At 39.9% G+C, this 13,758-nt stretch overlaps 1 protein-coding gene across 4 annotated transcripts in view; it reads left to right on the top strand.

The window, feature by feature from the left end:
* Nucleotides 1–13,758, top strand: part of LOC310744959 (guanine nucleotide-binding protein G(q) subunit alpha) — a 91,540-nt gene that overhangs the window by 51,719 nt on the left and 26,063 nt on the right. For all 4 annotated transcript variants that reach the window (XM_083577089.1, XM_083577086.1, XM_083577087.1 and 1 more), the window contains one exon: nt 10,749–10,903. In XM_083577089.1, coding sequence (XP_083433215.1) covers nt 10,749–10,903 — 155 coding nt within the window. The remainder of the gene's footprint in view (nt 1–10,748; nt 10,904–13,758) is intronic.

A 13,758-nucleotide genomic window follows, 5' to 3' on the forward strand; every position in this document is an offset into this window, starting at 1 on the left:
CTTGCCGTTGTTTTATTGATTATAGTTTAGATATTATTGTAACTGTTGAGTGGATTTCTATTTAACTTTTCTATGTTGGTATTATTATTTTATACTATTCTAATTGATTGTTGGATGTTACTTTTTTGATGTAGGCTGTCTATTTTTTGTATTGCATTTGATTGTTATTTATTGTTTCTTCAGCTTGTAAACCACCTTGAGTATTGTAAGATAGAAAGGTGGTATACAAATTAAAAATGATGATGATAATCCATTTTAAGCAAGACACAGTATTCATGTAAAACAGAGGAGCGGAGTACATGGGAGGCAGTTGTGGCACTTAACACATGCAGAATATGTTTCCTCTTCCCTTGTTTATTCTGCTTGGGTGCTCTGCCCGTGCAATCCCCAATAGTTAGAACTGGAATGCAATGGGGTGTTGCCTGGCTGGGTCTAGAGTCCCAAAGCAAGATACTTGGAACAGAAGTGTTAGCAGTGTGCTTAAGTTCAGGTTGCTCACTTTTTGTGCAAAGCGTCCTTACAACAAAGTTCCCCACAAAAGAACTTACCCTTGTGCATGAGATAAGGCCTGAGAGATACAACCCTATGCTGCACACCCCATAGTCTTAACCAGGGATGCCAACTTGAATAAAATGCCCACCCTGCATAATCGATCACATGGCATGGTGCATGTACACCATTTGAATGGCAGTGCCCATCAACTTGGGGTGGCTGCCTCCCTCAAATATTTTATTGGGGGGACGACGACGAAGGGACCTCAGCCCCTTGGAGTTGGCTTCTATGGTCTGAATTCTGATCTACTGGGTGATGTTATATATACCGCTGGTGGTGTGGTGCAATTGGATGCTAGCTTGTACCATATCCAATATTTTGGCTTTATTTGCACATCACAGTAACCTAGACTAATCATGGCTTAGGTAGTACAGGCAGTGCTCTGGTGCATGTTTCCTAACTACTACTGCCCTTCTGTGCCATGAGCAGAATAAAATAAACCAGGAAGTCTTAGCTTTGCATTATGTCCAAACCAGGGATTGTGGTTTGTTTCTCTCTAAGAAGCCACAATAACTAGCCGACCTGAAACCATGATTTGTTGTTGGCTTGCTAATTGTGCTTGGTTATGAAAAAACAAGCCATGGTCCCTGCTTTGGATATAATATGAAGCCAAATCTTCCTGGTTTGCTCAATTCACCAATAAAGAACATAGACTCCTCCTGTTGATTCTAGAGCTGTACTGACACGAGAGTCAGAGTGGGCCTAAATGACTGCTTGTCTCAATCTTTCAAGTCAGCTAGTGGTGTAAAACAAGGCTGCATTTTAGCCCCCACACTTTTCAACTTTTACATCAACGACATAGTCCCACATTTAGCCCAAGCTCACTTTCCCTCTTCAGTACTTAGAAACAGGAAGGTGTTCTGCCTGCTGTATGCGGATGATATAGTCCTTCTTTCTCTTTCCCGTCTGGGCCTTAAAAACTTCCTGGAGGCTCTCAGTTCATATTGTAAACAAGAAGACCCCCTGGTTAACCACTCCAAATCATGGTCTTCTGAAAATGTAGCCCCCACTATAAACGGATGCTTGAGCACCATGATTGAGAGCAAACCCATGTTTTCAAATATCTTGGCGTCCTTTTTAATGAAACATTGACTTATAAGTGGCACATCAAGGTGCTGAAAACCAGCGTGCAGAGAGAGATTGGGGCTCTGATGAAGTTTTACTTCACAAAGGGTGGAAAACAGTTTGAGCCCGTGCTAAAAATATTTGGCAGTAAAGCGATCCCTCAAATGCTTTATGGAGTTGAAATCTGGGACGAGGATAAGAATGCTATCAAAGGGTTAGAAATGGTGCAAAACCAATTTTGACTGTTTCCCCTACACATGGGAACAGCAGCTGTACTCTTACGCATGGAAGCTAGATGGCCAACATTAACTGCAAGAGCTAATTGCACCAGATTTAATTACCTGAAAAGACTGTCCTCCATGCCTTGCGAGCACTTGCCAGCCCTGTACTGTGCGGAATTGGAGAACAGCCAATGGTGGAATCTAACACCCAACGTTACTTGAACTCTTATTATTTCCGCAAGGTAGAGGAGATTACATCCACAGACAAACACCAACTAAGTGATTGGTGCCACTGGACAGAATTGCTACATGATCTGCAAGCGATTAAATCCTCTAAATGCTCTGCTTGGTTCCCCCTTCTAAAAATGGTCCATTTTAGAGCCAATTACCTGTCAAATCTCTGGCTCGCTAAGATTCGCTTTTACTGGGCTGTGTTTTCAGACTGTGCCCCCTCCAGCATCCTAAAAAGACTCTGTATATGTGGGCACCTGCAGGTGGAAGACATCTTGCACTATTTACTATATTGCCCACCCAGGAGGCAATTTCTCACCTTACCATCTGTACAGGAAAAATGTCTCTCCTGGCAGAGAAGGTCCTATGGCTTCTTAGTGATGTAAACGCTTCAGTGACTCATAAAATTGCCCTGTTTGGCGGCCAAAAAGAAAACCCTGGACAATATAGCAGTGAACTGTAAGGAAGACGCAGAGATCTAAATAGAGACTATTATTTGTGGCGCGACACCACTTTTGTTTGTATTTTTTATTTTTTTTAGATTTGGATTTTATTTAGATTTGTCATGGCCAGTGACTAGAACGATAAAGTTATTTGGATTGGATGGAATATATTTCAGTCTGTTTACTAATCTTGTCACATTTAGAATTGATGCACTTTTCTGAGGGCTGTGGTTCACTAATCCAATATTGTCAAGCACTTATATGAGTGTGCTTTCTACAAGTGTGTGTTTATGCTTTCTGTCTCTCACAAAGCAAAATTGTGTCCCAACACTACTTCAGCTAATTCCAGTTGAAAGATTGGCCACTTCACCTTGTAGAAACCTTGCGCAATATAGATTGACAACCCGATCCTATGCAGTGTAACACTCACTGAGCTTTCTCCCAAGTACAGTATGTATTACCGTATTTACTCAAGTCTAATGCGCCATCGAGTCTAATGCTCACCTCAATTGTCAGAACCTTGAAACAACAACAACAAAAAGGATTTGCTGGTGAATATAATGCACATTGGCAAAAAGTGCACTCTTTACAACAATGAGTTTTTATTATGATTTCAATTTTACAAAAAACCCCACTATTATTTGTTAAACTTACTAATACACTAAAAAATTAAATCTCAAAAATTTACTGCTATTTGTAATTAAATAAACAGTTTCCTTTATATCCTAAAATTTCAAGTGTATATACTGTTCTTTGGTGTTTCAATTACTAAAATACAGAACTAGATGACAGACTGTAACTTAATCTAGAACTTAATAATAACTGCAAGATGAAATTTTGGTCAGCCCCTGTGCTTTGGGACTCCCTGCCTGCTGACATCAGGCAGCCACCATCACCTATCCCGGAAGTAGATGCTCCTGGTAGCAAACTTTGCCCTGGGATGCGAGCGGAAGTCGCACGCCGGCGGCAGCGGGAGGCCCCATTAGCAAAAGCACACCTCATGTTAAGAACAGACCTCCAGAACGAATTAAGTTCGTAATCGGAGGTACCACTGTACTGGGCATAGCCAGACACTTGATTTGGGTACACCTGTTCTTAAGTTTGCTTTAAATGGTTTATTATGTTTAATTGTTTTTAGATATTTTAAACAGTTTTTAAACGAGGTATTTTTTATCTTATCTTTATGCTGGCTGGGGGTGATGGGAGTTGTTGCTCAACAACATCTGGCAGGTCACAGGTTCTCACCATCATGCCCATGTAACTGTAACCAACGTTAGAAATAGATAAGATCTGCACACTAATGTTTGTTTGTTTTTTAAAGTTTTTAAACAGTTTTCAGCAGAGAATAAAAGCCTGTGTTGGGGCAATGCATTATAACCCAATGTATATATATATTTTTTAAAAAAGTATGATAAATTTGATATAAAAGTTAATTGACATGAACCCTTTCTCCCAACACTGGCAAGTCTGGTTAAGCAACAAACTTAAGAACTGTGATTTATGCTGTGAAGGGACTATGTGGGTGCTATACTCAAGTTCTGCTTATGTAAGACTTCCAAAGAAGGGAGGCTGCCTGGTGGGAGTTGAAAGTTGGCTTTCTGTTTTAGCAGGCTTGCAGCGCTGTCAGTCACAGAGCAGCCTTTCTGCAACTGTTACTTAACATCTCCCGTTGGATTTCATTATGCCTTGGCCTGAATAAGACCGGGCTGCCTGTGTCGGCGTTGGACTGCCCTGCTTTTTCTTCATGCTTTTCAAGACTTGCTTACAAATGGTTGCTCGGAGTTGAGGGACAAGCTGTCCTCTAGCACTGGAGTGGAAAGAAGCTGCTGTGTGAGAGGTGGAGCTGGTCCTGTGTTCTGTGGACAGCAAGGCTTGGGAAAGTGGGTTGCAGATGCTTTGTGAAGTGCCTTGACCATCACTGCCTTGTAGTGGAGGCTTTTCTGGCCCTGGTGTCTTGTCCTTTTTTAACCTTTAATGTCCGGGATTTTGTTTTCTGTGGGCATCCCCCGGGAAAGAATGATGGAGAGACAGAGCCTATGATTTTCAACTGTAATTGTTTTAAGAAATACTGTATTTTTCGCCCCATAGGGCGCACTGGCCCATAGGGCGCACCTAGTTTTTTTTTGGGGGGGGGGATAAAGAAAAACATTTTTATCCCCCCCCCCCCCAGAACAGGCTGCTATCCGCAAGCCTAGGGAGCCCGGCAGGAAGTTGCGCTGGTCTCCCCAGGCTTGCGGATATCTGCCCGAAGCCCAGGGCGTGCTGCTCCCACGGCTTGCAGAGAGCTTCCCGAAGCCCGGGGTGCGCTCCACTGCACGTCCCAGGCTTGCGAATAGCTTCCTGAAGCCTGGAGAGCGAGAGGGGTCGGTGCGCACCGACCCCTCTCGCTCTCCAGGCTTCAGCGAAAGCCTGAATTCGCCCCATAGGACGCACACACATTTGCCCTTCATTTTTTAGAGGGGAAAAAGTGTGTCCTATAGGGCGAAAAATACGGTAATTAAATTAACACTTCTGCTGGCTGAGCTAACAGCTTCACTGAAAAGTGTATGCAAAAAAATTAGCCAGCATTTCCAGGTTTAAGCTAGCCAGGCTTTGAAGCCAGCAAGTGTTTAAATACAACCAAATGAGGGATTTTCACCCACAACAAATTACTTGTGTTGATAAGTTGTCCGTTCCCCAACCTGGTTGGGCTTCAGCTTCCATTCGCCTCAACCAGCTTGGGAAGTGAATGGAAGTTGTAGTACAGAACATCTCCAGGCTGCTCTAAAATATGCTATTTTAAACATGATGAAAATGGCACCATGTCTTTTCTTCAAATTAAAGGCATCCCCAGAGGTCTACCTGAATTGCTCAAAGCATTTCAGTTTTTCATATCAGCTTTTCAAGTTAAACATCTCACCGGTTAATATGAACCCTCCCCAAAAAACCGCTGGCCCAGTCACAGATTTGAACAGCTGTTTTTCCCCATTCAGTGTTTCTAAAAGTTGGAGAACTTGTGTATCTCACCAAAGAGATTTTCTTTACTAAATTTCATACATATAGGGTAATTTTAATCTATTCTATAAGGAATGTAATGTACAGATTTTAAAATGGTAGAATACTTTAAAAAAAAACCCAACAACCTCTCTGCCATATGTATTAAGCTAAGGGAGTGTTTTTATAGTTTTCATTTTTCCTGCCTGCTGGGCGATTACCTCTCACTCCTTTGGTGAAACTTTTCCTCCTTGAATCCACTTCCTCCCCAGCCCAGGATAAGGGGGGTCAGAGCACCCAGAGTCTTATGATGCTCCCAGTCTTTTTAGCTATTCAACAGAGGGCCAAGCAGCAGGTGGCAGCAGACCTGTGTCTTTTTTCAACACAGGTCTGTATTAATAACACGTGACGCCAAGGGACAGGTGCAATTTAATGTCCTCTGAGCTCAGTTCTGATTAGGGCATCAAGTTGAGAGAGAAATGGGAGATGGGTTGTGGTGGAGTGAAGTAGCAGGCGGGGGGGGGGGGAGCTCAGCGTCTCTGCAGCACATGGTTACAAGCAGGGTGGATTTGATTTAAATCACGATTTAAATCACTAGTCAGTAAGACTTGATTTAAATCATTTTTTTACAGAAAGACTCATTCTTACTAGTATAATCTTTAATATTTACAACCAGATGAAGGTTTCATTTTTGGAATAATAAATTTTCAGAGCAGTTTTTACAGTTATATCAAAAATTACTGACTTGCACAATTACAGTGGTACCTCGCGTTACGAACTTAATTCGTTCTGGAGGTCCATTCTTAACCCGAAACCGTTCTTAACCTGAGGCACGCTTTTGCTAATGGGGCCACTGCGCGATTTCCATTCTCATCCTGGGGCAAAGTTCTCAACCCAAGGTACTACTTCCGGGTTAGCGGAGTTTGTAACCCAAAGTGTTTGTAACCCAAGGTACCACTGTATTACACAAAGATCCCAAGACCTGTGGAGTGTTCTGTTCACAAGACTGCACTTTCATTTTTACTGCTTCACACTTGGCTACTTGTGCAGATCTATTCCACTCCAAACGATCTATTCATTGAACCTCTTGGAACTTAGCATTTAAGAGATATGGGGTTCATTCTGTGTATATAAATTTGCAAAGAAACAATGGGTTTAATTTTTTCCCCTCAACTCTATATGTTTATTTTATAACATTTTTCCTGTGAAAAGGCATGTTATCTCTGCAGACACAAATTCACACTTTTGAGAACTGCAAAAACAAGCACCTGTGATACTATCATCTTGTTAGAAAAACTGCCCCAAATAATCTTACAGAAACCTCTGGAAGAGCATGACATTGTGAATGGATTAATGGAATTCATTTACCAAAACATTTAAACATTGCATATAAAGCCTCATGCTACATAGTTAAAAGCAAATCTTTATTTCCTGGACTATAATGTAACTTAAATAGAAAACTATCTTTAGAAAGAATTTTCTTCCAAAAGCGTTTTATTTTTAAAAAATCCAATTAAAATTTTTAAAAATCTGATTTAAATTTTTTAAAAATCTGATTTATTTTTATTTTTTTATTAAAAAAATGATTTTCATCCACCCTGGTTACACTCCTTTCCTCTCTCCCATGTTACATATATTTGGAACAGGCCCGTGTTAACAGAAAGATATTTTGTGCTTTATGTTGGCCATTGTGACTATTTTATATTCTTATTACCAATCTGGCATATTTCCTCGCTCTAGTGCACCTCTAAGCTTTATTCCACACCCTCTTAACAGACTCTGCATTTCAGATGCTGATAATACTGTAAGTCCTGGAATTTTTGCATTTAACTAATGTCTGGCATCATGGCACTAGTGCGCAGCAGCTCAGTAGGAAAGCACCATGTCTTGCGTGCGAAAGGTCCCAGGTTCAGTCTCTGGCATCTCAGGTATGAGTAGGAAAGACTCCCGTCTGGAACTTTGGAGAATCGCTGCCAAACATTGAAGACAGCACTGTACAAATGAACTGATTCCTATGTTCACAAGAGACCTTTGATTAAAATAAAGGACTTAACTCCCATTCCTGTGGCTTACAAAAATGGATGTGCCATCATTTTTATAACGTCAAATGTTTAATTACTGGAAACCATGGCTTCCCATAGTGAGGAACTTACCAGCATTTTCTTGCTATGGCTGGCTCTGTATCTGTTCTGTTCTCACTTGAATGTTTAGTCTTTCATTTCACAACTACAGAATTGTAGATTTCGTCAGCTGCAGATCTTTGTAACAGCTAGATCTTACTAGAAATATTCCTCTGTGCTGAGCATTTGCTGATATCATTTAACATTACAGCGAGCGCATTAACAAGTCCCCAGTTCTTAAGATCTGTTTGCAGATATTTTGGAAAGATACTGATGGATATACAGGCAGCATACGTTTTAGGTCCATCCAATATTGGCGTAACCACGCATGTACACATTGCACTGAACCTGGAAATGACCCAAAAATATTACAAAAACATCCCAGAAAGGGGCAGGGGAGCAGAATGGGGTGTTTGCAGGCTTTTTCAATAGGTGTTACGGTTGCACACAATTTCACACAAGCATGCAGTGACTCAGAATGCAACCCGTTTGCAAATGGGATATTACCCATAGTCTGCCCATTTTTGTTATATGCATCACAATCGGACTTAATGTTTATAACTTTTCCTTTTTTAAAAAAGAGAACAACTGCCAAGGATACTTTATTGCCTATTTATTGACATTTCTCTTTTAAGCAGTCACCTTTTTTTGTGTGTTGCAGATTTCACTAATGATCCTTGGCAATATTTGAATAAATTAGTCTGTGTACTTTTCAGGGGAAAGTGCATTATCTGACGAACACTATGTTCATTATTAACGTACAGCAATATATGCTTGCTGTGTTATTAACTACTCATGATAGTAGCTAATTGGCTAATGATCAAATTCTACCATAAAACAGCTTAATTACAGTTAGGAAAAGGTACGTTGTATATTGAAATAAATACAAAAATCATAGTAACTTGTATTGTGCATCTTGTGATTGAACAGCAAAAGGTAACGGATTAAAAACAGTGTCTCAAGTTCCATACTTACTGCCGTTCCTTCCTCCAGTGTGTGCATATTGTTAGGCATGTATTCAAATTACACTGCTGAATAAGGGGTTGAGTTGTTTGTCCCAAATAGTGCATCAGTATTTCTAGATAAGTGAGCCACTGACTGTATTGCTCTTACTGTAATGATGAAGACCAGTACTAGCTGGTTCTAATGTAACTAATAGCTACACATAGGAACGAACTTTTTAATTCTTGCACCAGTAACTTCCCCTTACAGTGGTACCTCGCAAGACGAATGCCTCGCAAGACGAATGCCTCGCAAGACGAAAGAGTTTTCCGTTTTTTGAGTCGTTCCGCAAGACGAATTTCCCTATGGGCTTGCTTCGCTTGCGAGTTTGTTTCCTTTTTCTTAAAGCCGCTAAGCCGTTAATAGCCGCTAAGCCGCTAATAGCCGCTAAGCCGCTAATAGCCGTGCTTCGCAAGACGAAAAAACCGCAAGACTTGCGAGGCACCACTGTTTTATAGTTCCAGGTGGCATCAATGAATATAACTATTGGAGACGGGTTGCACAAAGCTAGTGTTATATAAGCACAAGGCATGGTGCTATTTGGCTGTTATTGCAAGATGTTGTGCAATCTTTTGGTTAAATGTTAGTAGACATTCATTAGACTTCACGAGTAACTGCTGATTCCCCCAGCTTCCCATGTCTGACCTAAATTTTAACACCTGGTAGACTATATGGACTTACTGAAAAGGTTTTTCAGTACTGCAGTCTGCTTGCTTAAAGAAAAGATAACGTCCTTAGCTTGAAACTATGCTGTTTCTTTGGCTACTTCAAACAGGAACTGAAAATTAAAATTTGAGCCTGTGAATTGTTTGTTTAGCAATGTCTGATAGCTAAGCAAACAAAGAAGGGGATTTTCCACATTATCGAAATAAGTTTCTGTTGGTGTTTGTGTTGTCAGTTCCAGACAGTTCCCTACAAGCAAGTATTGAGTACAGTGGTACCTCGGGTTACTAACGCTTCAGGTTACATGTGCTTCAGGTTACAGACTCCGCTAACCCAGAAATAGTGCTTCAGGTTAAGAACTTTGCTTCAGGATAAGAACAGAAATCGGGCTCCGGCGGCGCAGCTGCAGCAAGAGGCCCCATTAGCTAAAGTGGTGCTTCAGATTAGGAACAGTTTCAGATTAAGAACGGACCTCCAGAACAAATTAAGTACTTAACCTGAGGTACCACTGTGTAGTGAATCGAGTCAAGGATAATTCACTTTCTGCACAAGCAAGTGAAGTTCATGTACATCATTTTGAGAAAGCTCATTTGGTTGGCACAGAGAGCAGAAGAGCTGCTTCTTCATATTATCTTGGGTGAACATAAGACAAACGTGTGTGATCAGGCCAATGTCCATATAGTCCAGCATCCTGTTCTTACAGTAGCCAACTGTGGGATTCTTGATTTTAAAGCCAATATCTTTGCCAGTTAAAATGTTTTACTTTTATATTTGATGAATTGACGTTGACATTTTCCCAGTTATATGAAGTTATATGAAATAATACGATTCCCTCATGCTCCCAATAATCTACTGGAGGTTTATATCCAACATAACACTATTTTTGTAGTGTGTTTTATATTTATTAACAACTTTTGATTTGTTAACATACGTTTATTATAGCTTTCATATATGCTACTGTAGTATTGCTAATGAATTAGTGAATATAAGTATTTTCAGATACAGTTTAATATTAGCAGGTCTTCATCTTGCACCCCAGCTTCCACCTAGTTAGAATGTCCATACACCTTTGCTCTGTCCAAATTACTCTGATTATCAGCCAACAATCACTTCTTTTTCTATTCTACTTCCTTTTGTGACTCACACTCGCATCTCAATATCCTGAGTGCTGTCATTGCCTTCTGATGAGTGTCACACCCCAAAGTCAAATTTGACTGCACTTAATCTTCCAGGGGTCCTTTTCCTTTACCCATTTTACCTTCCAGAAAGTACTTTTTTAAAAAAAAAACACCATACTTACCACATATTTTAGAAATGAAGTCTGACCGCATGTCTAGGAAACGACATTTCCAAATGTTCTTATCAACACAATATGCTTTTGTGTGTGTGTGTTTAAGTAAATAAGTAACCAAATATATATTTTGTTCAATGTGTCTAATGCACTTAAATGTAATTGGATTTTGTTTCTGTTATTATAGGCTAATGCGCAGCTAGTTCGAGACGTTGACATAGAGAAAGTGTGCTCATTTGAGAACCCTTATGTAGATGCAATAAGGTATTTATGGAATGACCCTGGAATCCAAGAATGCTATGACAGGCGGCGAGAGTATCAGTTGTCAGATTCTACTAAATAGTAAGTATAAACAGGAAGATGTTTTGGATAGTAATGCTTTAGACATATCTCATGGGCAGCTGTTTTTCAAGAATTATTTGAGGTGTCCAGTCACTGGGAATCTTAGTTGTTCAAACTTCCTTTCTATCTGAATTAAGATACCTTGTTTTATTTTAGGATAATGTATACCACTACTGATAATATACTTAGTTGATAAATGTGCATGTACTCCACTGTCTTACTGCATAGAGTTTGATGAAAACTGGCATCCTGAGATTGTAAGCAGTGTGTGTGTGTGTAGATACACACACTAGTAATGAACTGCAGGCCTGATACAGGCACACACAATTTTTTGTCGCTTCCCCAAAATTTTTGGCAGCAGCATAAAGAGAAAATAACACACAACTAGATTAGATGATTTGCTACCATTTCCGCTTCCTGTGTCTTGTTGGTGACAATATCGGCCACTGCACAGCAGTGATACCTACCTCCAACAGCTGCAGCACAATGCTCTTCCCAGGAAATCATATGAAGAAAGATCAGGGAGAGGGGGGTGATTAAGTCCTCATCTCAGCTGATCTGCATGGATCAGGCGAGGAGAAGGGACTGTGTCCTGTGAGTAAGAAAGTGCGCATGTAGAATGTGGGATGGCCACACCCACCACTGGCACACACACACACCCCCAACCTTGAAAGTTAGCCACTGGTCTTTAAAGCGAAAAATAATTAAACATACCTGCCTTATACAGGTTTTAATTAGATGCTTTTCTGGAGTACTATTTTTTTCCCATTTAACACTTTTCCTTATTTGAAGATTGCACAAAAATACAAAAAAAATGAACATATCAAAAACAGACAAGCAAAAAGAAAAAGAAAACATCTATACTATACATTAGTGAAAACCAATACCATCACATATACAGTGGTACCTCGGGTTACATACGCTTCAGGTTACATACGCTTCAGGTTACAGACTCCACTAACCCAGAAATAGTACCTCAGGTTAAGAACTTTGCTTCAGGATGAGAATAGAAATTGTGCTCCAGCGGTGCAGCAGCAGCGGGAGGCCCCATTAGCCAAAGTGGTGCTTCAGGTTAAGAACAGTTTCAGGTTAAGAATGGACCTCTGGAACGAATTAGGTACTTAACCCGAGGTACCACTGTACACCCATATGACTTCCCTCCCCCCCCCCCAACTCAACATTCTGTGTAGTTATTTAATCTTATTGACATTGCGTCTTTTGAATATTATTCCTTATATATATATTTTCTATTTCGTCTGAATATGTACTTTACACACTTAGTCTAGGCATATCAACATATTAACCTTAGAGCAGTGTTTTTTTCATATAATCCTCAATGCATTGCCATTCCTTCCTTTACTTCTGATTTGTCTGATGTCTTGTGGCTACTATTAACTTTGCCAGTTCTATAAATTCACATAATTTACTTATCCATTCCTCTTTTGTTGGGATAATAACTCCTTTTCAGTTTTTTGCAAGTAATAATCTGGCTGCGGCTGTGGCATATAAAAATAGCCCTTTCTTATCCTGTGGGATGTCTTTCCCCCAAAATGCCTAATAGGTATGCCTCTGGTTTCTTTTCAATAGAATTTTAACTCTTCATGAATACATCCTCAGAAATTTTTAATTTTTTCACAGCCCCACCATGCATGCATCATTGTCCGCTCAGCTTTATTACATTTCCAATATAAATTGTTTTTTAATTTATATATCTTGGTGAGTTTGGAAGGTGTCAAGTATCACCTGTAGCACATTTTCATTAAATTCTCTTTAATAGTAGTGTTGTTGTTGTTGTTGTTTAGTCGTGTCCAACTCTTTGTGACCCCATAGACCAGAGCACGCCAAGCACTCCTGTCTTCCACTGTCTCCCGCAGATTAATAGTGTAACCGGCAGTAAAGCGTATATCCGACCTCCATAGCCTTTCCCACTGTCCTGTATATATTGTGTGGCCAATATCTTGCGCCCATTTGACCATAACTTCTTTTATTTCCTTGTCTTTGAAGTCCCATTCCAATTATACGTCATAAGTTTTGGACAACAATTTCTTATTATTTTTTAGTATTGCTTTTTGTAATTTAAATTCTTCTTTCCTGAACCCTATTTTTTTATCTGAATTAAATACATTATTTAATTGATGTTATTGAAGCCAAACAGTGAGGTGATGTCTTACCTCCTCAAATGTTTTGAGCTTTAATTGTCCCTGATCATCTTTTAATAATTGACTATAGTTTGCCCAATTACTTTCCATATTTAGTTTTTTATCTGTGAATGCCTCTAGCGGGGACAGCCACCATGGCGTTTTTGGTTCTAGTTGTTATGTACTGAAGTTCTCACCTGGGCCAGCAGGGGGATACTGTAGATAGTTATGCAGATAAGGGATCGAAAGTGACGTTCAGTGATTGGATAGTTTTAGAAAGTTGTTACAGTAATGTTGTACTGGAGCTCTATATAAGTAGGCTGACTGAATCCTTCAGTTCAGTTCTGTCTTGGCCTGTGAATAAACAAGAGCTGTTTGGAGAATCGCTGTGTCATCTGATATGTTCACCCACAACTTAACACTAGTAATTGTTGATATCTGGTCCACACCTTATATAGAGCATTCTTTACTATGTGATTAGTAAATCCTTTGTGAACTTTCACCTTGTTGTAGCCAAGGTAGGCATGCCACCCGCTTTTCTGGAATACTTTTGACTATAATAATATTACTTGATAATTAGTTTCCTTGCCCAGCTGCCACACATAAACATCTTCCCCATACCTACTCATCCTTTCCTTACCAGATCTATCTTTGCCTGTCTTGTACTAATAATCCATCATATCTCATTTAAATCAAAAGACTGAATTCTAAAACACA

This window comes from Podarcis filfolensis, assembly GCF_964270895.1.
Source record: "Podarcis filfolensis genome assembly, chromosome: 11".
Lineage (NCBI taxonomy): Eukaryota > Metazoa > Chordata > Lepidosauria > Squamata > Lacertidae > Podarcis > Podarcis filfolensis.